We start from the raw sequence: 26,356 nt of genomic DNA on the forward strand, positions 1-26,356 counted from the left end.
GCAAAAAACAGAGTCCAGAGTTTAGTCCTGGAGTTCCAACAAAATTCCAGATGCATTCACAAATGTTTTTGTTGAGTCTCTCTCTCCCTGCAGGGGGATTGCCATTCCCAGGCTCTCCCGATTCCATGCCCCCTGCACAAAATAAGGGGGAAGGTGCCAAAGAGTCACAAAAAAATGGATGTGGGACTGCTCAGCTGAATTTGCAGGAAAACACAGCTCCACCACAGAACAGAGCAGAGGATTGCATACCACCTGCTCCTGTGGCAGCAGGCTCGGCTCATTTTCCAAAAGGAAGGAGTTGCTCTGGTTCAATGGTGTTTTTCACCTCTAATATCCAACAAATTAAGGGGAAATAAAATGTCCTTTGTAGGATAAAAGGGCATTTACACAAATTCTTGTGCCTGAGGTAGGCAAGGATACATAAATCAATGTATATATATGTATATACACCTAAATATAGCTCAAATATTTTGCAGGGTCATCCAGAGTTGCTTCTGTTTGGGTGGAGATTAAAAACAAACTCTGTTTTGTCGCTTTTTCCAACTCAAGTTTATTCTTCTCTAGGAAGTCTTTAGGTTTGTGGTAACATTCAAATCAGACGAGTCCGTCACTCATTTCATGCTGTGTGTTATTAACTGGGAGATGTCACTTGGTCCAGCGGAAGGTGTCCCTGCCCTCGGCAGAGGTGGGAGGGGATGGGTTTTAATGTCCTTTCTAACATCAACAATGCCACGATTCTGTGGAAATCTGTAGGCAGAGATTCAAATCCCAGGAGTGTTTTTCCCAGAGCAGTGAAGGAGGAGGAAGATGGGATTTAACACTCAGGCTTTAAATATTTACATTCTTAGCGGGGCACAAGCGTGAAATGTCCGTTGGTGTCCCCACAAACCAAAAACCCATGGAGGTCCCCATGTACAGTGACATTCCCAAGGCCGTTTTACGCTGGGCATGCTGCACTGCACTGATTTTTCTCCTGCTCTAGCTCTGTTTGGCCTGTCCCCACCTGGCTGGGAGCACCTGGGTGAGAATCAGTGCATTTCAGTGACTGCCTGCCTTAATGAGTTCTAAATTACATATTGATTTCCTCCTTAATGCCTTCCCTCCCCTCCTGCTTTGTTTCTCCTCTTTGGCATTCCCAGATGAAAGTCTTGCTTCCCAACATTTTTGTTCAGCATTTTCACACTCCTTGCAGACACAGCAGCGTTTGTTTCCTACCAATCTTTTCCCTGAATAACAACCCTGTGGAAATCTTGGGAATGAGCTGTGTCCTGCTCAGAAAATAAGGAATGTGCTGGGGAAATGGGATCATGCGCATGCCGAGGGTGACAGCTGAGTTAACAAGCTGGCATCAAGAAATCTCTTCCTGTGTCTTAATTTGCTTTTGGAGGGGCAAACGAGGATTCTCAAGACCACTCAAATGAAACCATCTCTCCCAAACTGTGCTTTCTCTGTGCTTGATCCTAGATCTTTGCACAAGGGAGGGATCCTGTAGTGTTTTTGTGCTACCCCATGGGACCAAGGAGGAACAAAACCAACAAAAAGTGGTAGATAAAGAGTATCTGTGGTAGGGAGACAGCTTTGGGGGTGTTAAGCTTTGCCTTTTGCTCAGTTTTGTAAATGAATCTGTATAAAAATAAAACAAATCTGCAGCAAGATAAGCAGTGGCAAAGGGTTGCTTTGTCTCAATATGCATGGCCGTTATTACCTTACTGTTAAAATAGGCAGCCCAGGTATTTGAAAGTGAGAAATATGGAGAATCCATCACCCAGTTTTCCCATTTCCAGATTTTGGAGCATGTCTGATCATTAACAGGAGCCTGGATTTGAGTTAATGGTAGCCTGGATTTATGTGGCTGGAGCAATGAACTGGGGAAGGTTTTAAGAGGCTGCAGCTTGGCCCCACTTGTGGGATTATGCCTCAGATGTAAAAGGTGATTTCATGACTTCTGACAGCCACTCTGGGGGAGGTTTACTGCCCCATTCCCAAACCTGTGCTTGGGGATTGCCCTCGTGTGCTGCATCCACTTCTGTGCAAGGGTTAGAGGTGTTTTAAGAAGCCATCAGATGTAATCTTCAATTATTTACCCGTTTACAAGCAAAACATGCCTGGAGCTTCAGTCTCTGCTCAGAACAAAGCCCAGGACTTGCTCCAAATATTTGTTGTCCAAAGCCTCTCTGTGCTGAAAACCTGAAAACTCCATCTCTGCATCTGTCCAGCATTAAGTTCTCTTTGATAGCAACGACTGGATTGAGGACCTTGGAGAGAGATTGTTTGCAAGAGCCTGAAGGGACAGGACAAGGGGAATGGCTTCCCAGCGCCAGAGGGCAGGGATGGATGGGATACCGGGAAGGAATTGTTCCTTGGGAGGGTGGGCAGGCCCTGGCACAGGGTGCCCAGAGCAGCTGGGGCTGCCCCTGGATCCCTGGCAGTGCCCAAGGCCAGGCTGGACACTGGGGCTTGGAGCAGCCTGGGACAGTGGAAGGTGTCCCTGCCCATGGCAGGGGTGGGACTGGATGGGCTTTCAGGTCCCTTCCTAACCCAAACCATTCCCTGTCTCTGATCCTGTGACTGTGGGGGCATAGTTTTTGGGGCTGGAATGGAGCAGATCATGCCCAGGACCTCTTGAGCCATTCCCTGAACATACAATGGCCTTTCTCTCTCTGCTCCAACAAAACCAGCTCCAGGCTTTATTCCACCCTGAGGGCTGCTGCTTTGTGCCCAAAAAGCAGCAGTTTCTTTTTGTGACTGTGCTGGTACCAAGGTTTCTACTCAACTCTGTCTAAGCGGAAATCAATATTCCCTTGCTATGAAACCCATGTCTGAGCTATAAACACATATCAGGCCTTTACAGCCCCTTTGCAGGCTGCTGCTTTTTTTGACAAGTGCAGTAAATAGGAGAAAAAAAAGTATTCTTCAAGTGATTTCTTCTATCCATCCCACAAAGGGAGAGAGGGAAGAGGTTTCCTTCAGAGCACAGCATGGAAATTCCCCAAACTTCCCACTCTTCTCTTACAACTCCAGTTCTGGATCTGTAATTTTCTGCTGTCATTTTGTTTTGAACCTCTGCCACTTCAGTCTGTGTGCACATTCCCAGAGCTGGTGGCTCTGGGAATGCTGCCTCCAAGTGTTTAATAATTCCCTGCAGTTTGGAGACTTACAGGGGCACATTTAACACTCCTATAATTGTGCAACTCCTTTCTAGGGAAAGCAAAGGGGTGGTTTGGTACCACTGTACTTGAAAATTCCGATTCCTCTGGTGCATTCTTCAACCACAGAAAGTTCTCACTCAACACCTGATTCCAAAAACAAAAATCCAAGATATTTTATGACTAAAAACCTGAATAGAAACTCCATAAGGCTACAAGATATCACAGCCCTAAGGACATCCATTGCCCTTAAAAACCTGGAGCAGACTCCCCCAGACCCCAACACCTGCTCTCGGCCCAGGAGCCCATTTTAGTCCTGCTCCAGGGATGCCAAAGAATGCATTTTATAGATGATAGTCTAAAAAATACATTTTAAAGTTCTTCAGATCCCTGGATGTGAAGTAAAAGAGAGTGGAAACAAATGAAAATTTAGGCTGTGACTTCAGATTTCGCTCATAGGAGAGTTTAGTTTTCTGCATGAAAATCAATGTTACTCAACTCAATTCCTTTATGGGAAGATTGCCTTTGCCCCTTCCCTTAAATGCCATGAGGCCCTGGCACAGGCTGCCCAGAGAAGATGGAAATGACCCCTCCTGGGAGTGTCCAGGTTGGACAGGGCTTGGAGCAGCCTGGGATAGTGGAAGGTGTCCCTGCCCATGGCAGGGGGAGGCATTCGATGAGTTTTTAGGTTTCTTCCAGCCCAAACCAGTCTGGGATCCCATGAAATACCTGAGTTCACCAGATACTGGAGTATCAAGAACTTCAAGTCCCCTCCCATCCTTACACGTTCTCTTGACCTCTCATAATTAACACACCTTAATAACACCAAGGTCAGACCCCTTGTGATGATTCTGTCATGATAATATGGCCAAAAGTATGAAATGGCCCCTTGAATTTTGTCTGTGAGTGGCTGCAGAGCTGCTCTGTCTGCAGGTGCACAGAATAGGGCCTTGCTCACACGGCTCTACTGCACCTCTTTCCCCTTTAGTGCCCAGCAGACCCTAAAGTAGCTCATCCCATAAATTAAGGGATAATATTCATGATGGAATACACGAGGCAATAAATGACTGGCAGATGACTGAACTTATCAGCTGAGATGGAAGGAAAGAAATAAATCTGTTTACCAGCACTGTAGCCCAACCCCAGGCCTGTTATTCCATTAATGCCACCAGAAATTAGATATATTTTGGAGGAAATTCAGCTGATTTTTTTTTCAACCTTCCTGTAAGTTTTGTGATGCTGCTCTGCTCTTTAAATGGGAAAAGATGTTCCTTGTGTGACTCTTCCTGCTGCCCCCAGGATCCCATTGGCCTCCTTGGCCCCAGGACACTCTGCTGGCTCAGGGACAGCTCGGTGTCCCCCCACCTGTGCTGGTGCCTGGGGCTGTTCCTCCCCAATCACTGATGAACCATTTAAACAATCCTGGGCCCAGTACTGAGCCCTGGGGACACCCCCAGTGACTGCCTCCAACCTCACCCTGTGCCACTGGTCACGAGCCTTGGGATCAGCCATTTCTCAGTCACCTCACTGCCCCCTCATCTTCATTTTTTGGCATTGTTAGAACTAAAACCCTCTGTTTTTATTTATTCTTGTTGCTCTCTCACTTGAAATCCTTCACCTGAGAAAAAGGCTTCGTTCCACGACACAATGTCCTTGAAAAATTCCAAACTAAAGCAATCCAACACAGAAAGAGGAGAAAAAGCACTTCTACAAACAAGAAAGAGACAAAATAATACAAAAATAATGCTGGTAATAAGAAGAGGAGGACACAGCACAAAATCTGCAGAGGCCTTACAGGCCCCATGATACAGAGATTCTCCTATTTGTGTTTAGGAACGCAATACTCCAGAGCAACTGCTCCTGTTAACAAACCCTATTGCCACAGTACTTGCTCCCAAATGCTAAATCCTAATAATTTGAACTGCAAGGAATTTGCATTTCCCAGTACTGGGAATCATCTGGATTGCGAGGGGATGTGTGTGGGTACAGCAAGAGGCAAAACAAACTCAGCCCTCCCTGACACCCTGTGGCTTCTTGCAGCTTCAGGGGGAAAGTTATGAAAGCACTCAGAGGAATCTGAGAACGGGGAAATGAGAAAAATCTTGGTCTGTCTGAGGTGGTGGGAAGAAATCAGTGTCACTTAGACAATTCCTCCTTGGAAATACTTGAATGGACGCAACGATTATCGTTCTGTGACTCCCTGAGAGGGGCTGGAGTCAGGTGGGGATCGGGTTCTTCTACCAGGGAACAAATGACAGGACAGAAGGAAACAGCCTCAAGCTGTGCCAGGGGAGGTTCAGGTCAGGTATTAGGAAAGATTTCTTCACCCAAAGGGTGGCCAGGCATCAGAAGGGGCTGCCCAGGGCAGAGGTGGGGTCACAATCCCTGGAAGTGCTCAGAAGAAGTGTGGATGTGGCACTTGGGGGGACACAGTTTATTGGTGCAGGGTTAATGGTTTCACTCAGTGATCTCAGAGGTCATTTTCAATGAAATGATTCCATGAATTCATTGATTCACCTTTGGCTTTCTCTGCCAGAGGAGTCCTGGGCCATCCTCACGGTGCAAGGAGCCTTTTGGCTGCAGCAGAGGCCAGCAGTGTGTCTCACACTGACATGAGGGTACAGATGAAGTTATTCCTCCTGCAGTGAGTGCCCTGCTCTGCAATCTGTGTCTCGAGCCAGTTCAGGGCAGGTTAATACAAACTATTTGTAACTTGTCATGCCAAGGGCTGCAAGTGAAGAGAACAGCCCAGTGAGCATCCCCCTCCTGCAGCTGCGGGGAGCAGGGGGGCTCTGGGTGTGCTCCCTCCTTGGATATCACACCAATGATGGACGACACCATCAGACACCCACAGCTGCTTAACAGAATTCCATTACCCAGGAAAAATTACAGCGCTTGGGGTGAAGAGCTGCGCTGGGAGAAATGACAAATGTGAGCAGAGCAGAGGGAGCCCCGGAGGACTGGAGACCTTGTAATAACACAAATAAAAGTTCTGAGGGTTGGAGGGGCTGGACCTGTGGTGGTGACATGAGCTTGGCCCCACTGCTGCCTCTGCTTCCCTCCAGTTCAATTTTGTGTTCTTGAAGACTGCTGTTCCATTGGGGACTGTGGTGTATCTCCAGTTGGTTTAGTTCCTCTCTGGGCTCTTAAACCCTGTATTAAAGTAATTACTCAGAGCCCAGCCTCTGAATCAAGTGAAAGCAAGCAACTACTCAGAGGAAACACATCCAGTTCCTGCAGCAGAAGATGCTGAGCGGGAGGGAAAGGGTGGCCTGTTCTTGTTCTCACTCGGTTTCAAGTCTCTGCACCCTTCTCCTGCTGCTCTGACTCAGGGATCAGCTTTCTGAGCTGTCCTGTGGATGCTTCCCATCCCGAACAGGGACAGCACAAGGTTCTGCCTTCAACCTCTCCACCCTCTCCCCCCACCCATGTGAATTTTGTACCTGGGACATTCACCTTTAAGCTCAAATGAAACCATCCAGACACCTTTTGTGATCAACGTACAAAATATCTGCCACCTGACATAAAAGCTGCTAATGACATCTGCCCAGCAAATTGAGATAATAAATCTGTTTTTTCCGCAATCCTTCTCCGTTCTCCCAACTGCCACTCCAAATTCCCCTGTCCTACCTCTCACTCCAGGCCGGAACCCAAGCACCATCTTGATCTCAGCACATAAACAATACTTAATTATGTCCCCTGACCTGTTGCAAAACTCGGCCTGTCACTGAGTATGAAAACACTCAGCTTAAATTGGATTTATTTTCTTTCTCACTTAAAATATCCCTCCCTTGTCCTCCCTCCCAGGCCCTGTTCTGTCCCCAGCCAAACCCCTTTAACTCCAAAATTGTTACTTCTGGGTCCAGCCTGGTGTTCCAGCCTCTCCACAGCATCATCATGCTCCCATTTTGTTGCTCATGTGTGGCAACTGTTTCTAGGAGAGCAAGAACTGATTTTTTGATCCTATTAATCCCCTCCTTAAATCCCCTATTCCCACAGCATCTCCCTTGAGAGCGCACATGCTGCTGGTTCACTGAGGCCACTGAGTTGATCTGTATTTCTCCCTGCACCCTGTCATTAATTAATACAATCAACCACACAACTGATGCCTTTTCCTGGTCTTAAAATCAAGAGTCATACACAGTTAGAAGGGGAAAAGGGATTTTACCTTGGTATTTATTTTAAGGTTCCTCAGGTGCACACGTCCAGGTCAAATGCACCGAAATGCACCCCACAAAAGATTGGGTATAATATTATAGGTGTTACTAATTAGCAGATCTATCAAAGATTCCCCAATGAGAGGCTCAAGTGCTCAAGTGAGCCCCCCCTCCCCAAGGAACCTTTCCCTGGATGGCTCTATCTTAGTTTACAGAATGTGTTCTGGAGAGGACCTTGGGCTCTGGGGCACACTGATCCCTAGCTACGAAGCTTCTAAAATGTTGAGTCTCTTAGCTTGACAAACAAGTCCAAGAATGTAGGCAAAAAGCACTAAGAATACAGAAGCTGTAAAAAGGTATAACAGGCGTACAAAAGAAAAGGCAAAAAATCTTCATGGCATCACAATCACACAGACAACAGCTTTTCTCTGAACACAATCCTACCTGAAAACTTTTTAAAAATCCCACCAAAGGGTTTAAACCCTTAAATAAACCAACCCAAACCATTCTTCCAAAAATTCAGTGTGCTGGAAAAAGTTTTTTTTTAGGAACAAAACCCCAGGTTTGAACGACTTGCTCCATAAAAGTCCAACAGAAGAGGCTCAGGGAATGATGGAAAAGATTTTTTTGTGAATGATGTGGAATGTGCAGGGGAAAAGCACAGATTATTGGGGAACAGGTGACCTGCACCTCACACTGAGACATTCTGCAGACAAGAGAGGCACTACAGAAACCTTCTGGCATTGTCACCAGAGCTAACAAAGGGAGACATTTACTGCCCTAAAAGAATTCTGAGCTCAGTTGAGACTGACAAACAGAATTACCCAAAACCATGTAGCAATTCCAGCACCTGCAGATACAGAACAGGCCGAACCCCAGACTGCCAAATACTTTTCACAGCCACACATTTAAACTGAATGTTTGTGAGCTGTGCTTTTGGTCCTACTACAGTTTTTGCTCCTTCGCTAAAATCTGAGTAATTAAAGCCTCTTCTTTCCCACAGCTCACAGAACTCAAGCAACTGCTCAGAAGGACTGAATGACTGACAGAGCTGCACCTTTGGGAATGCCACGGGTAGGACTGAGGCATCTGAGCTGTCCTCTGCTCTTGGACACAGCCAGATGGAGATGGGGAAGCGCTGCTGTTCCAGCTACAAACACTTTTCATTTGTGAATCGTTCCCAAACAGACACCAGCAGCCCCATGCTCCTGGGGAGGCACCTGAAACGCTGAGGTGAGGCTGGAACTCACTGCAGTTCATGGTGCAAGACACTAAACCAGGCTGTTCCTTTGCAGATCTGATTTTCCAACAGCAGGATCTGGAATCCAGGATGTGCTGTGCCACACCAGCACTCAATACACACCCCCACTGGATCTTAAAATTACAATTTGGGGGCTGAAATGTGATTGTATCACTTTTGCAAACAAGTCCGTGAGGGGTTTATTTCAACCTTTCAGGGATTCTAAAGGACAAAATGTTTGCATTTGTGTCAGGTGTTCCTGGATTTCATGAATCCAGGATTTAACTACGTGATTGCACGTGGCAAAATAATTACAGCTGTTATAAAGTGTGTGTTTAACTGGAAGAGCTGCTCACAGAATAAGGCTCACACAAGTGAGAAGCAGGAGAGCAGAGAGTCCTGGTGTTTCCTCGGGACACCTGCATGGTGATGGAATATCCTGGAATGACTGGGAAAGGATGCTGCTGGCTCAGGAGTGCCCCCTCTTACCTTGACTCTGACGGTGACGGTGGCCAGCCCAGGAGGCATTGTGCCCTTGCTGTCGAAGGCTTCCACGAGGAAGGTGAAGGTTGCTTCTGCATCAGAGAAGGATTCATAATCCAAGGATTTCCGGAGCGATAGCTCTCCTGTGTGCTTGTTCAGGGCAAAATACTGCCGGGCTTCCTCGGTGCGGATCCGATAGTTCACGTCAGCACCCAGGTCCACATCCTTGGCCTGCAGGGAACAGAGGGACATCAAACAGAGTCCATTCTCACCAAATATCCCTCTGAGATTTAAAGGGCAAACTGCTGCAAACGTTGTGAGTTTATGTGTGTTGCTGTAATTGTATTCAACATACACAGACCCAAGGAATGAAACTCGCTGAAGGATCAAGCCACGGGAAATGAGCACAGTATTCTGGGAAAGTGGCACTGGAAGCTGAGTCTGGTCTTAATTCTCCTCCCTGGGCACCTGCTATTGGTCACTGCCAGGGAGAGGATCATGGAATTCCACAATGGTTTGGGTTGGAAGGGATGTTTAAGGCCAGCTTGTTTCCCTCCTGCCATGGGCAGGGACACCTTCCACTGTCTCAGGCTGCTCCAAGCCCCAATGTCCAGCCTGGCCTTGGACACTGCCAGGGATCCAGGGGCAGCCCCAGCTGCTCTGGGCACCCTGTGCCAGGGCCTCCCATCCTCACAGGGAGCAACTTCTGCCTGACACCTGATTTAAATCTCTCCTCTTTTAGCTTAAAACTCTTCCCCTTGGCCTATCGCTATCTGCCTGTGCAGACAGTGACAGTGTAGGTTTTGCTGTTTCATTGGTTGCTTTTATTAATTGCTATTATTTCCTAACTAACCTTATCCTCAAAGGTTATTTTTATTACCTGGCTAAAGGTCATGCATTTTTCAGTCTGCTCAGTGTCACAGAATCACAGAATCACAGACTGGTTTGGGTTGGAAGGAGGATTGAAGTCCATCTCATTCCACCCCATGCCATGGATCCAGGGGCAGCCCCAGCAGCTCTTGGCAAAAAACTTCCCCCATGCTCCAGTTCACAATCTTTTATGTCAGTCTCACTGCCAAGTTAAATAAGAAATTGCAGAATAAGCACTCCCCACCTTCACTCCCCGCTACTTCCTTACCTCCAGCTGCAGGAAGACAGTGCCTGGTGGGAGATTTTCTGGCACGCAGACGGTGTAGGAAGCGTTGGTGAACACGGGGCTGTTGTCGTCAATATCCAGCACCTTGATGGCCAAGGTGAGCGTGGAGCGCCGGGGGTCCACGGCTCCGTCCGTCGCCTCCACGATGAGCTCGTAGTAATCCCTCACCTCCCTGTTCAGCTTCACTGCTGTGTAAATGCTGCCGTTGGAGGTGATCCGGAAAAGGTTCTTGAAGTTTGCCAGACTGTAATGGACTTGCCCATTAACCCCAGCATCTGCATCTGTAGCCTGGAGAGACAGCATGAAAACCATGGATTAATGCGCAAATTCCAAACCTCCGAGGGAGACGCCCACAGGAGAGAAACCAGGTGAGGCAGGGAAGGATTCTGCCAAATCTGTGGTGCCCAGGAGGGCTTGTCTGGGGCAGCCTGCCTCCCTCTGAGCTTTGACTGAAGATAAAACATCCCACAGAAACAGATGGCTCAACTGCCAGTGACAGGAGACAGGCTAACTGCATCCTAGGTGGATTTCTCCACAAGAAAAGGCACATTTAGCTGCTCAGCCTTGGACAACTTGTGACAAAACAAGAGGTCATAGCCTGAAGTTGTCCCAGGGAGGCTCAGCTTGGACAGCAGCAGGAATTTCTGCATGGAAAGGGTGCCCAGGGAGCTCTGGAGTGCCCATGCCTGGAGGTGTCCAAGGAAGGGCTTGAGGTGGCACTCAGTGCTCTGGTGGGGATCAAGCACAGGTTGGACTCAATCCTCAAAGTTTTTCCAACCTAAATGATTCTGGGATTCTATCCTACGATTCTCTGAACTTCAACAGAAGATGAGCCTGATGCTTGTGAAGCCAAGCCCGCAGAGAATTCTAATGCTGAAGGATCTTCAGCATTGGGCAATGTCTGAGAGGAATTTTTATTTAACACTGATTTAGTGTTTCAGTGCTGCCCAAATCCTTACGGAATACAAATTTAGATGAAGGATGGATGCAGACCGACAGAAGGGACACATCAGTTAGAAAGCTCCTTTCCACTTAACACATTTGTCACACTCAGTGATACTTTCATCACTGCTCTCTGAAGAACTACTTAAATTTTTGGTTTGTTCATCCTTTTCTTCAAACCCAAATGTTACCCCACTTCATCGTTATTCTTCTCTGCTCAGAACAGGCTGATGATTGCCACCGAAAATCTTCAGCTGGGATCTTTGTTCTCACACACTGAACCAGCTTCAGATTTCACTGTCAGCCAAATAATTCTTGTTATCACATAATTATAGGGATGGGCAAAATGAATAGGTTTTCACAGAGCTCTCACATTTAAATGCTGACCTGTTATTTTGCCTCCTCTTAATTAAATTAGGGCGTGATGAACAAGGTTATGTAAATTAAACAAAGGGCACTCTGTGAGCAAGGTATTCTCATTTATTTGCCTTTACGAATGACATCTGTGAAGACCGTAAGAGATTTGCATGTTTTGTTTTCAGAACAGTCGCCGGGAATGCTTAATTCCGGTGATGGTGTTCATTGTAAGGCTTGGTAATGAAACTCTTTATCTGGCTAGAAATCAATTAAAAGTTAATTAAAATTGCTAATAAGGAAAAAATCACTGTGTTTCTTCCCTGCATTACACCCATGTGCTAAGCAGGGTTTGCTACAACTTCATTCTGACAGATCCATGGATATCACATCCTTCTAATCCACATCTGTCAGTTGGACTTGCCTGATTTCCAATAAATTCAATTTCCTCTGTAGAAATAACTGATCCAAACAAACAAACAACAAAAAAAAACCCCAAAAGCCCCACAGGAATCTCCAAGAGTAATCTGAAATATGCCTGTAATTGGAAACCGTGACAAAAGATTCTCATGAGACAATGTTTTTGTATCAGGTTAGTTTGGAAGGATGTCTTGGAATATATAAACTTGTTTCAGGAAGAAAAATAAAATTACTTTCAAATACATGGCAGGATTTGCAACCGTGTTCCTAAAAACATGACTGTGAATGTTGTGAACTCATTTGTGCACATTCTTAGGCAGAAAACACCTTTGCCACATTCTGCAGGACTGATTTGATTCACAGAATCCCAGAATGACTGAGGTGGGAAAAGCCCTCCCAGCCCATGGAGTCCCAGCTGTGCCCGATGCCCACCTTGTCCCCAGCCCAGAGCACTGAGTGCCACCTCCAGCCCTTCCTTGGACACCTCCAGGCATGGGCACTCCAAAGCTCCCTGGGCAGCCCCTGCCAAGGCCTGAGCACCCTTTCCATGGGGAAATTCCTGCTGCTGTCCAAGCTGAGCCTCCCCTGGCCCAGCCTGAGGCCGTTTCCCCTTGTCCTGGCCCTGTTCCCTGGCAGCAGAGCCCGACCCCCCCGGCTGCCCCCTCCTGTCAGGGACTTGTGCAGAGCCACAAGGTCCCCCCTGAGCCTCCTTTGCTCCAGGCTCAGCCCCTTTCCCAGCTCCCTCAGCAGCTCCTGGGGCTCCAGCTCCGTTCCCAGCTCCGTTCCCTGCCCTGGACACGCTCCAGCCCCTCCAGGGCTCTCTGGCCGGGAGGGCCCAGAACTGGACACAGCCCTGAGGTCCCTCAGCAGGGCCAGCACAGGGGACGGGCCCTGCCCTGGGCCTGTGGCCACCCCATGGCTGGCCCAGCCCAGCGGCCATTGGCCTCGTGCCCCCCTGGGCACCCCTGAGCTCCGGTCCAGCCGCTGGCACAGCACCCCCAGGGCCTTTCCCGACGGGCCCTTTTGTTAGAAACGACCCAGATCCGCAATGGATAGGAGTTATTAAAATTTACTGAGAACGCAAAAAAACCATTCGCAAAGCCGAAGGCCAGCGCTGCGAGCCCAGCTGGCTGCCAGAGGCTCGCTCCGGACGCGGCGGATCGGCCTTTTCCCGCCTCCCGCCTGAGGCACAGCAGCCCCGGGCGCTGCGTGGCCGCGCCCCCCTGTCAATCTCCGGCGAGCCCGCGCTTTTCTGCCCCTGAGGCGATCGGCGCTTGCGTTGGTCCGCGCTGCCCTCGCTCCCCTCATGGCGCTGCTCCCGCAGCCCGGCCGGCAGCAGCTCGCTCCCCACAGAACGGGCACTGCCACAGAAACCCACCCAGCCGCCGCCAAACCAAACCTGTACCATCAAAGCCACCCCGACAGCGTTAAACCTTCAACATGTATATTAGACCTTTGATATTTCCACCGGATAATATCATAATACCCAACACTATAGTCCCTAATATAACCTATAATAGAACTCATAATTAATACAGCATATGGCGAAAGCCAACCTTCAAAAGTCATTCCTAACGCTTTCCAGCCCCTCTGCCCCAGGCTGGAGCTGCAGGGCTTGGGGCAAGCCCAGGGCAGGACGCGGCACTTGGCCTTGCTGAACCTCAGCCCATGGATCCAGCCTGTGCTGATCCCTCGGCAGAGCTTCCTGCCCTCCAGCACACCCACACTCCCACCCAGCCTGGTGTTCTCCTGAACCGACTGAGGCTGCACTCGATCCCCTCGTCCAGATTGTTGGTAAAGATATTAAACAGATATTTCCACACAGAGTAGCAAGCAAAGCATCATTATTTTAAATCCAATTACCTAATTGGCATTATACCACCATAACACCGGTGAAGAATTCACGTTTTATCACTCTAAACTTGAAAAGAGACAATGTCCTCTTTATGGATAAGAGAAAAAGAGTTTAATCTGGTTCCTAAAAGAATCCTGTCTCAAGGGTGTACAACTGTTCCCACATGGAAATCATTTCCCAGAGCCTCTCGGAGCCTGTGGGAAGCAGCTCCATGGAGAAGGACTTGCTGTTGGTGTGGACACTCTCTGTCCCTCTTTGCAGTCATCACTTTTTACCAAAATGGACAACTTCAACCCCAATTTCACCCCCAGATCTGTCACCAACAGGTGCAAGGCTTGCCAGGAAGGTGAGGGAACAGGAGGTATGGAAAACGGGGAGCTTTCAGAAAGTTCTGCTTCAAAAACCAGCCCTGGTTGAACTTACCCTGACCCTGACAACATGAACCAGTGACAACCCAATAAATTTAATCCCGTTTGGTCCTTGCCAACACTGGGCTGAATTCCCTGAGTGAGCATGTACAGAGGTGGAAAGAAGCAAGGAAACAGTTCATTCCCATGTAACCTGAGTCCCAAACAAAGTCCCAAAGCCAAGGAGACAACAGCAGGACTAAGAAGAGGCGAGAGCACGTTCCTATGCCCACTCAAGGCTTTCCACCACAACTCATCCCCACAAAAAATATGGCGAGAGTTATGAAGTTTTGGCAGGTGAAGGGCCACCAGCTGACAGCAGACCTTAAAAGAAGCTGCAGATCTGTTTACAGGCAGAGGTCTCAGCCTTGAAGAGGTTGCTCCTACCCAACATGAGGCAGCAGAAACAGCAGCTGTGATTGCTGGAGGTGGCACAGCCCTCAAAGGCCCCTGGGGACACAGACACCATGGAAACTGGGAACAAAAAAAACACCCAAAAGAAAACCAAAAACTCCAAACAAGAGGAGAGAACTAGCAAAAAGAAGGACATTTCAAAAGGAACGGAAGAGATTCCAAGACAGGGCCATAGTGTCCTTGCATCTCAAATGCTGGCCCCTTCCTACCTCTGCCATCTCACAGAATCACAGAATTCATGGAATGGTTTGGTTTGGAAGAACCTCAAAGCCCATCCAGTGCCACCCCTGCCAGGGGCAGGGACACCTCCCACTGTCCCAGGCTGCTCCAAGCCCCAGTGTCCAGCCTGGCCTTGGACACTGCCAGGGATCCAGGGGCAGCCCCAGCTGCTCTGGGCACCCTGTGCCAGGGCCTGCCCACCCTGCCAGGGAACAATTCCTTCATAACACCCAATCTAGCCCTGCCCTCTGGCACTGTGAACCCATTCCCTGTGTCCTGGCCCTCCAGTTCCTGCTGCAGGGTCCCTCTCCAGTTTCCCTGTATCCCTTCAGACCCTGGAAGGAGCTGTGAGCTCTCCACACAACCTTCTCCTCTCCCGGCTGAGCAGCCCCAGCTCTCCCAGCCTGGTTCCAGAGGGGAGGTGCTCCAGTCCCCTCAGCAACTCCATGGCCTCCTCTGGACCTGCTCCAAGAATTCCATGTCCTTCTTATTTGGGAGCTTCAGAACAGTGCACGGAATTCCAGGTGGGGTCTCACCTGAGCAGAATAGAGTGGAGCATCCCCTCCCCCCACCTGCTGCCCCCCCTGTGGGATGAGCCCAGGATAGATCTCCTGGTGTTTACCCAGAATCAGGAAAAGTGTGTCCATCTGAAGAGACAGAGCAAGCACTGCTGCTATTCCAGTGACTCCTCAGATCTCCAGGATGACTCTTATTTCCATCTCTAATTTATAAAGTAGTGCGTGATAAAACAAACCTGGAAACCTGGGAATATAAATGACTCAGAACTCTATATCCCAGCAAATACCTCCCACATTTATTAGAGATTCCATCACCTACGAGGTGACAGCCCTTACCTGACGTGCTAAATTCAGATTTGTGTTACCAACTCTGCTTCCACATTACCAGGAAACCCTCAGGAATATAAAGCAACCATGTTCCAGAGCAACAAATTATCTCCCTCCCTCTCAAACAGCAGCAAAACACAGTTCTGAGAGATGGGAATGACTAAGACACCTCCTGAAGGATCATTAACTCTGAAACACAATGACAAGGGCTTGAATGTCAATATTCACGATATCATTCTCATCTTTTTCAAAAGAAACCTCCTGTTACATTCCCAGCTCCTGCTCACGATGGTGACAGGATTTAGGCAGGTTAACTGAGGATTTGTGCCTGGAATGCTGGAGCTGGAAAACAGCAAAACAAGGTTGTTATTCCTACTTGTCTCCAAATCACAGACAAACACGGTGGCTGGGTATCCCCCTTTCCTGCAAGCGGAAACATTTCTTAGAGACCACTCTGCCACACAAACAGCTTCCTCCAGTTCAAATTTCCCTTCCTCAGGAGCAAAAGTTCCCCACATTCCCTACCCAAGCCAACCAAAATCCTGATTTTTGGACAACTCCTCCAGTATTCCAGCAAACCCCACAGCTCAAGGTAGGAATCGTGCTGGAGGATCCAAATGATGCTGCTGGTGAGAATTATTGTTCTCATGGCAGATAACACGATTTTTTACTACTAGGGGTTTAATAGGTTTATTATTGAGGGCTTAATGAGTTTATTATTCTGGGTTGGAAGTATTCCCAAGCCCCTCATTTGTGTCAAACAGCAAATCAAGTGTGGGTGGGAGTGTTAGACTGGATTTTGTACTTGTTCTGCAGGGAGATTATAGTTTGTGCCCACAGGACAAAATTAGTATCTCCTCCCAGGTGCAGTCAGAGGCCACAAATTATCTGAAGTGTCCCTGACCTCTTGGTCATAAACCAAATATTTATAAATATTTTAAGGAGGGAACATCAGTCATCCATAAAAGTTTGGAATTTTCTTCTTTTCCTAAAGTTCAGGAAGGCTTTTCCTCTCCTTTCTTGCTGTTTTGCCTGCTTTTACACAGTCTTTCACATTTTAATTTGCTCAGAGGGATGGAGCTGGAAGGAAAGGCTGGGAGAGCTGGGATTGCTCAGCCTGGAGAGGAGAAGCTCTGGGGTGACCTCATTGTGTCTTTCCACTGCCTGAAGCAGCTGACAGGAAACATGGAGAGAGGCTTTGGACAAAGGCTGGAGTGCCAGGACACAGGGAATGGCTTCCCAGTGCCAGAGGGCAGGGCTGGATGGGATATTGGGAAGGAATTGTTCCCTGGCAGGGTGGGCAGGCCCTGGCACAGGGTGCCCAGAGCAGCTGGGGCTGCCCCTGGATCCCTGGCAGTGCCCAAGGCCAGGCTGGACATTGGGGCTTGGAGCAGCCTGGGACAGTGGAAGGTGTCCCTGCCCATGGCAGGGGTGGCACTGGATGGGCTTTAAGGTCCTCCATTTAGGATTCTTTGATTTTGGCTATCTTGAAATTTCAAGGCAAATTTGACTTGAGACTCAAATGCACACATATCCTTTGGAAAAATCCTGCAGGTTTTGTGGATATCCTCCAGGAACTTCAGCATCCTACTGAATTCCTGGGTCATGGCAGCTTATCCTTCACTACACTCAGAGCAGGATAAAGGAAACACCCTCTAAATGTTCAAACACTGCCACATTTTTAGGCATTAGACAAGCCAGAAGAACCTTGGTTGATTATTTCCATGGTCTCTGCTAATTCCAGTGCACCTGGAGGGTTAATTCCAAACCAAATTAAAGGTGACTCCAAACAAAACTGCGCATTAGGAGCAGTTAAACCCTAAGAGCAAATAAAAATGAAAATAAAAGAAAATCCAAAAGCTCATGGCTGCAAACCCAGCACTGGATGGGCTGGTGAACCTCCTACAAGAGTTAATCACATTTTAACACTTCAGAGCTTCTACCAGCCCAGCTTTCTTCAGGCTGGCACAAAACCAAATCCTGACTTTGGAGACTTGGTTGTCCTTGAAGGATGATACAAAATTTGGGGTTTTGATGAGTCTGTTCTTTGGCAATATGATCAAGAGATGAAACCAATGCATTCGCACACTAGAAAAAAATAAAACACTAAAAAACCCTCCCGAAACTGAAACTTTCTAAATCACAGATGGAATACACTGTTCAGAATCTCCACATTTAGCTGGGTTCCCAAATATTTCTCCAATGTCAATCCAATTTGAAGTTATTTTTGGAAGTTCTCTTGACTTTGGGTTGGGAGGATCCTTAAAGCCCATCCAGCGCCACCTCTGCCATGGGCAGGGACACCTTCCACTGTCCCAGGCTGCTCCAAGCCCCATCCACTGGGGCTTTGGACACTGCCAGGGATGGGAATCAGGCATCAAAATCCTAAAAGGGCATGAATTAGAGACATGAAATCACTGATTCAGAAGATTTAGTTTGGCATCAGGCAGAAAGAGATAATAGGGCCTAAAGGCATCCCAAAATGTAAAGCGTCAGGAGACAAAACCAAGAATCCCTTTCATGGAAAATCCTTGGGCTCTCAACAATCAGTGCCACGAACGTGCTGATAACAAATATCAGTATTTCCACTGCACTAAAGCACAAACATTATTTGGAGGGCAAAGATGCAAATGAATGCACAAATAGAATAAATTTTGGGAACAGGGAAGATGAGCACAGCTTTTGGAATCCCTTTAGCTTAGGAGGTCATGCTGTGGGCGGCAAGGAGCTTTTTTAACCTCTTCAATCCATGCCCAAGCTGACCTACATTCCAGGAACGGTGGAAAAAGATGAGGAACTGTGGCTGCAGCCACTGCAGCCAGATATCCTCCAGGAATTCCCTGGTGCCAGCAGAAAGAGGGAGTTCTGTCTAGCACTGAGGGTCTGGAATGGAAATAAATTGCCCAAATCTATGACCCCATCTTTTTCTCCTCACGCCACAGCTTTGGACTTGAGACATCAATCTTGTGGTGAGAGGAATTTGCCTGTTAACAAACATGAAAATCCAACTAGCAGCACATGAAATTCTTTCTGTGACCAGCATCTCCACAAGGATCTTGACAGAGACAGTGCTGACAGTCTTATTAAAGTCCTTTCTGTCCTTCCTGGGGACGAATTCCTTAATAAACTAAAGGAAATGATACCACCAAGGTTCTCTCCCAATGATTTTGTGATCATCCAGCCACTTACAAGAAACGAAGTCTGAATTTTCTCTGGTTGGAGTTCACCTGCCACATTCTGATTCTCTGCTTTTGGGGTCTGATTAGCTTTTTTATGGATTCTGACTCTCAAATCCCAGCTGCTCCCGTTGGTTTTACATCCATGAGATGAATTCAAGCTCCATTGTTAGGCACTGGGTCATGCAGCGAGCAGGAGTCCTGGACTCGCTCTGGGTATTTGGGATTTACTTCAGAGCCTGGGATTTTACTCTTCCCCGAAGATTTAAGTCCTTTCCCTCCCGGATTGTCCTCTCCTGCCATTAAATCCCCCTTTTTTCCTGATCTTGTCCTATTTCCTCCACCTCTAATTTTAATTCCTTTCCCTCCTGGATTGTCCTCTCCTGCCGATAAATCTCCCTTTTTTCCCGGTCTTCTCCTTTTTCTTCCACCTCTAATTTTCCTTCAAGTTGTCTTAGGGTCCAGGAAACTTGGGAATTTAATTTCAGGGGCCTGTATTTTTTAGCACAGGCAAGGTGCAATCTGCAGTGCAGGTTTTGGGAAATCACACCCTTCACACAGAAAACAAGGCAGTGGGGATTTAGCAAAACTCAGATTCCTTTCTAGACTTTTCCACAAGATCTTGTCATGTAATAAAATAACGGAATCACAGATGCTTTGGGATGCAAGGGACTTTAAAGCTCATCTCATTCCAAGCATTCCATGGGCATGGGCAGTAATTCTTCATCAGCATTTTAAGTTTTCCTGCTTGTAGAAACACACGATGAGCTGCTTGTGAGAGATCTCCAGAGGTCATTTAGTCTGACACAACAAGCCTTACCCAACAGCCGTGAAATTTAAACTGGGCTTTAAATCCAGGGTTTATCACCTTATGAATTTATTAAACAAAAACAGGAGCCTGTTAGAATTCACTGATACCCACAGACAGAAGGCTCTGTTGGGAAATAATTACATTTCATCAGCATTCAGGAGGGCCAGTTCAGTACAACCAAAAAGATTCCTCCAAACTTTCCCATCTTTTCCTGTAGGTAGAATAACTCCATCCTAAAAACCAACTCTCTTAAAGCATTTCTTCTGTAATTTAAAACCAAGCAGGTGACAGAGGTATCACACACCCTGCAAACTGCTCTCACTACTGGAATTAATTTATCCTGTCTCCATTTTAGGGAAGATCCACGGGCCAGTGATACTTGAGCACATAATTCTTTATCCCTATTTTCCATCTAATTTATTCCCTAATTTATCTCCCCTTGACAGCAACACGTTCGTGTCGGAGACTGCAGACAGTGCTGATCAGCAACACAAAAATACCCAACAATAAAATTATGGGGTTGGGTGAAAGAATCTGGGCATAAATAAAGCCCCACATGGATAAAAACTTCAGTGAAGTGATGTCTTTCCTCTCCTGGGCCCCATCAGCTCAACAGCTTCTCACTTAACCCCAGGCTGCTTTTTTAGAGTCTGCAACAAACTGCTTGGCACTGTCTTCCCTGCCCAAGGATGTGAACATGCCTGCAGATCAATATATTGATCCCTTTCCTAAATGCTGTTCCATCTTTTTTACCTCCCATGCCCTGGGATCGATGAAAATGCAGTGTACAACATCACCAAGCCCCATCTCCAGCTGGTTTAGGCTGCAAGAAAGGGCCTGAATTTCACTGTCAAGTTTCCAGTTGGAGTTTATGGATTCCTGGGGGCCCTTTGTGGAGACTTCCACGCAGCAATTGTGCTTCTGCCTTGCTGCAGGATCCCCAGGATTGGACGGGAAGGAGCAGCAGGGAATCCAATCCACCTCTGACAATACAGTGTGGAATAAAAGGGATTGGAAACACATCCGCTCCACGGGCAGCATTATCCTGGCTGGCTTTTGTTCTCTTAATCTTCAGGAGGCTCCTGGAATGCCCTCAGGCAGTACTCCAGTGCCAGGGCCTCCAGGGGCTCCAGCTGGCAGCAGAGCTGCTGGAGAGGGAAAGCACTTCCAAGTGTGGATATCGCCTGCCTGCATGGAACCAACCCTCCAAACCCTCCCTCTCCCACAGGAAAGCTCTCACTGCCCTCCTGCTGCATCTCCTTGGGAGACCATCCCCCCAGGTATTACCAAAATCTTTACGGGTATCCCTTTGGAAGCCCAGCTTTCCCAATGAAAACAAAGCAGAGCGTGGAAATCTCTTGTCTGTGCCAGGAGTTATTTCTGGGAGTGTTCAGATTCATTGTTTTATCCCCCAAATTGCTTAGAATCCCCATCCCTGCAAGTGTCCAAGGCCAGCTTGGACGGGGCTTGGAGCAAGCTGAGATAGTGGAAGGTGTCCCTGCCCATGGCAGGGGTGGAATGGGATGAGATTTAAGATCCCTCCCAGCCCAAAACATTCTGGAATTCTGATGGTGAGCCCAGGCACCCGATCCTGAGACCAAACCTCATGGTCAAAAATCCTGAGGGACCAAAGTGGTTGAGCACCTTTTCCATGTCCTTCCTCTCCAGCTCCACTGCTCCCACGAGCAGCAGGGTCAGATCTTGGGTTTTAAGGTAAAAATCTCTTGCTAAACTATTTCCCCCGGCTAAAATGGGAAGATGGCATTCAAAAGGGAAAGGGATTCCACAAAACCTGTCATTTTATTTAAAATCCACTGTACCACTGCTTGCTCTGGTGGATTTTGGAAATGAGTAAAAAACTTCCTGAAAAGCAGCTTTGTTAATCAGTGGGTGGATTCTTGGTAGGGAAAACACACAGCCCAATAAGGATTATCTTCCTTTATCAAGCTATTCCCACCTAAAACAAGCCTTTATGTACATTTTAACCACATTAAAGCTTCCACACAAAATTTATTCCCATTAACACCTCTCCCATACCCGCTGGGGTTTTATCTGCAGCAAAGCACAACACACCAAAAGCTATTTCAGTTTTTAAAGAACATCCTCAAACAACACAGCTACACCCAAACTCTCATCACCATTATTTCAATAACCTCACTGGAGCCAGAAAAAAATTCCAAAAGCCCCCATCTCTCTTTTTTATACCGTGGAATGGCATTTCCGATGGATATCTCTGTATCCATTTGCAGTTGGGAACATGAGACTGTAGAAATACACCCAGTATTTGAGCTATAAAGAAAAAGCTTTCTCCATCCAGGGATAAACAGCACAGGAAATGACAGAAGCAGTTTCTGTCACTCCAAGAAGGAATAAACTATCCCAAGGCTTCAATAAATATTTTCATTTCCACACAGCTTAGAAATTGCACTAATTTAGAAGCCAGAGAGCTTCTTGTGGCAATAACTTGTGTTTTACAGTTCTGTCGAAGCTAAAAATAGACCCAAGCTCGTGTTTGAGAAGATGATGGAGCCTTGAGGGCCCCCAGCTAAGCACAGAATGGAATTGAAAGGTATTTGGGACTGATTGGAAATGTTCCACCCGTGCCTTTTAAAGATTCAAAATGCAAAACAACCACACAGGAAGGCGATGACAGAAAGCAGAGCAATCATTTAATGATTTATCAAAACTGACTTAATTGCACTGAGGAATCCCAACTTCGTCCAAGGCTCTAAACCAGCTCTGATGTCTTATTAAATAATAGAAGGATGGGAAGGAACATGATTATTATGGGTATTTGGGTTCCCATGGTACCGAAAATGTCCTATTTTTCTCAAGCTTCTACTCAAGGAGCTCCCATTTTCTCTTGATATGGTTTCTACTGGAAAAACAACAAAAAAAGGCAGACTTTCCACCTAAATTCCTGAAAAATGCTTCCCAATTCCTCTTTTACCTCCAGCTCCTGCTGGATCCAACCTTAGTGCAGCCGATATGAGGCATTATATTCAACTTCTAGATTAAAAAACCCTCTAATTCCTATTTGCTTCCTCCACTTGAGTCAGGAAAAACAGACATTACCAAAAAAAGTGATGTTTTCTTCAACAGACTGAATCCTCATCCAGAAGACCCCCAAGCATTATAAAAAGTTACAGCTTCAAACCCTCAAATTAACACTATCCCCTATTTTTATGCCAGGTCACCAATTATTTCACTCAAGGGTTTAACTGATTTTCCTCTTAATGGACTTAAAATTTCCTCTAGGTGTGACAATTTCCTCCACCTGGGCGTCACCTGCTCAGCAGGTTTGAATTCTATTTCAAAATCAATAATTTAAAAACGTGGCAACACTGTTTTAACCTTGCAAATCTGTTACCAGCAAGTTTCGACAGTGGGATTTCCTTAAAAACCAGCTTTTAATGGGCTATTTCTAAATGAGAAAGCATTTTCAGTTATTTAGCACAGAGAAGAAAACAATTCCAATATTTTAAAGCCCCACAATGTGAATTTGTAGTCACGAATGGAGAGTTTGCATTTAAACCTGAGATGCTTGGATGGGTTTTTGTCTAAGGCACAATTATTTTGTGCACTTTCCTCATGGTCTGGACAATTTGGGTACTAAAATAAACGATTTTAATGACTTACCCGTACTTGACCAACAAAAGCATTGGCTTCCTCTTCCTGCACAGAGAGGTTTTTGGGCAGAAACATGTCAAAAACTGGTCCGTTGTCATTGACATCTGTCACCACGATATTGACAGTGGCAGTCGAGGTCTAGGCAGAAAAAGAACATTTGAAAGAAATTCTCTTTATTCTACAGCTTCCCAGGTGAAAACCCTACTGTTACTTATTAGACAGAATCACAGGTAAGCAGGGCTATCAATGTTTTTTAACACGTTTTTGTGAAAAAGGAAGCATTTCAAGAGTTTATTTGGAATTTTTAGAAAAAGCTCAAGACTGACTCATATGTTGGATGCATGATAAAATTTTTCTTTTTTATACAGTATTTTAAGGATTCAGGAGTTTTTGTTGTGAGTGGGGGGAAAATCTGGAAATACCAAAATTTGCCAAGATGTGAAAAGGAAATTCAGTGATTTATCAACCAAAATATGCCACAGTGATGATTAACTGAGCTGATGAGGTGGCACAACCATCCTGTGTCACCCTCCTGTGTCATCCTTCCCCCACCCCCCCCTCATGTTCTGCTTTGCAGCCCAATTTTAACATCCCAGGAGGTGGGAACAGCAGAATCAACTGTATTTAATATAAAATGCCAACAAAATGTGTCTGTGCTACCTGTGGAGATTTTCTCTCACAATTGAACAGGTGGAGAGGGAAATACTTTGTTGTCTTGAGTCACATCCCTTTTCTCTGCTCCCACAGACTGACAGCTCCAGACCAAAACCCCCACATTGTTGTATTTCAGAAATTGTTGTGTTCAATAGATTGATTTTTACATCAATTCATCCAACTCAGTGTCTTAAATCTTAACATCTTAACATCTTAAATCTTAAATCCATCTTGTGCCTTTTGATACTTTGCATCAAACTTCACTGAGGGAAATTTGGGCCCTCCTGGCCAGAGAGCCCTGGAGGGGCTGGAGCGTGTCCAGGGCAGGGAACAGAGCTGGGAAGGGGCTGGAGCCCCAGGAGCGGCTGAGGGAGCTGGGAAAGGGGCTGAGCCTGGAGCAAAGGAGGCTCAGGGGGGACCTTGTGGCTCTGCACAAGTCCCTGACAGGAGGGGGCAGCCGGGGGGGTCGGGCTCTGCTGCCAGGGAACAGGGACAGGACAAGGGGAAACGGCCTCAGGCTGGGCCAGGGGAGGCTCAGCTTGGACAGCAGCAGGAATTTCCCCATGGAAAGGGTGCTCAGGCCTTGGGACAGTCTTAAAAGGTGAGTGGTGGAGTCCCCATCCTTGGAAGTGTTTAAAAAGTGTGAGAAGTGGCACTTGGCAGTCATGGTTTAGTTGCACAGTAGTTCCTGGTCACAGCTTGGACTTGATGACCTTGGAAGTCATTTCCAACTGTAACAATTCCATGATTCCATGAAATGTTTACGACAGGACAGTCACAGCAATCACACAGCGGAGATGTGACCCCAGAAGAAACCCCTTGCTTTAGGCACAACAAACCTGTTTGAAAGCGGCACCTCACAGGCTTCATAAAGAAACCATCTTCCCTTAATAAAAACCCCAAAACAGCAAAATCAAGAAACAAAGGAAAAACCAAACCAAAACCCCAACCATAAAGTCCAAACGGAGACCTGCATCTCCTGGTGCACTACCGCTGTTGGAACCAGGCTCTTCCCAGCTCCAGACACAGCTGGTATACCTGCATGAGATCCCAAAAGCTCCATAAAATAACTCCTTTCTACTTAAAAGGTCACAAATCCAGAGGATTTTTGAACAAGGCAGCACAAGGTGCTTCCAGGCTGGCAGCTGCTGCTTGCTGAGCCCCAAGTTACTTGCTCGTTGTTCCTGAAACTGCCATTCCCACATTCCATTTCCATAAGGGAAATGCACTTTCTACCCTGTTGTCCACACAAAAGCCACTCCAGAACGTTTGCTCTGCTGTGATGCACACTGAATGTAAATCAGCTTTTCCAAAGGGAACTCAGTTCCATGAAATTCAGGGAAATAAACAGCCTCACATTTAATAAACTGAGGCAACGTGGTGTTAAATAACAATGGCTTAAGGCAGGAATTCCCATTTGGAAAAGATTTCTTTTCATTCCAGGTAATTTCACAGGCTGGGGTTGATCATCTGCAGCATTTCTTCTCTTTGAGAGGACTTTAGAAGGAGAAAGACAGGGAAGAAGGAAAAGAAATGTTTAGAATTGTTTCCCAACTCTTATTTAAGGATTTTCACTATTTTTCACATTCTTTACTCATCTTAAGCACCCTCCCTGCCAGCCAACACACCCAGGCCGGTGCTCCACTTGTCGTGTTCAAATATTCACTTCTGAATTTAAAAGGCAAGATTTTTTGCAAAGAAATAATATTTTGCAAGGGAAAAAACCACCTTCTTGAGATGGCAAATAGGAAAATCAGTTTTGAAAATGTTACAATATTTTCTTGCTAAACTCACAAGGGTGCTGAAACAAGATCCTGTAAGAAGAAAAACATTTCAAGTAACCCCCATTTTTCTATTAGTCACAGTTTAGAAAATGATCAGATGTGAATGGATTCAGAATTCACTGTACTAAGACCAATACTTCAAATAATCTTCTCTTTTTATTAACCACAATTTAGCAAATGATCAAAAGTGGGTGAAACCACAAGGAGCATTCAAAGCAGACTCTGGGTTAGCAGCAACACCCCTGGGTTTTCTTCCTTCAAATCAGTAACAGACTCTGAAACAGAGAAAGGAAATGGGAATACTCCAAAATCTCCCTATTTCACCTGAATACAGGAAACGTTTGTTATCTCACCATTATCTGAGCAATGCCCACTCCAACACGAAGTGGGAGTCACCTGTGTGTCTTTGAGAGCCGCACTTCTGCCATTACCATCACAAAGTGCCGCAATCAAAGATTATTAACCAAAATCAGAATTTTTATATCCCCATTAGATGGCTCCAAAGATTTGTTGAAGCTCCCAGCCTCAGGCTGATGTGCTGCTCTGAAATAGCCTTTATTTGACAACCAGAATGAATTACAGGGGCTTCTTCTGAACTGCAGCATGGAGCAGGATCGGGAACAACATCATCATCCCTGCTGGGAATCAGGGAAAAGTCACCAC

The 26,356-nt window shown here is 46.6% G+C and overlaps 1 protein-coding gene across 3 annotated transcripts in view; it reads right to left on the bottom strand.

Moving 5' to 3' along the window:
- Positions 1 to 26,356, bottom strand: part of PCDH15 (protocadherin related 15) — a gene marked incomplete at both ends in the record, with an annotated part of 282,257 nt that overhangs the window by 85,149 nt on the left and 170,752 nt on the right. For all 3 annotated transcript variants that reach the window (XM_082286268.1, XM_082286266.1, XM_082286267.1), the window contains 3 exons: positions 9,033 to 9,257; positions 10,165 to 10,470; positions 23,265 to 23,393. In XM_082286268.1, the coding sequence (XP_082142394.1) occupies positions 9,033 to 9,257; positions 10,165 to 10,470; positions 23,265 to 23,393 (660 nt within the window). The remainder of the gene's footprint in view (positions 1 to 9,032; positions 9,258 to 10,164; positions 10,471 to 23,264; positions 23,394 to 26,356) is intronic.

The sequence above is a fragment of the Coloeus monedula genome, assembly GCF_965178545.1.
Source record: "Coloeus monedula genome assembly, chromosome: 8".
Classification (NCBI taxonomy): Eukaryota; Metazoa; Chordata; class Aves; order Passeriformes; family Corvidae; genus Coloeus; species Coloeus monedula.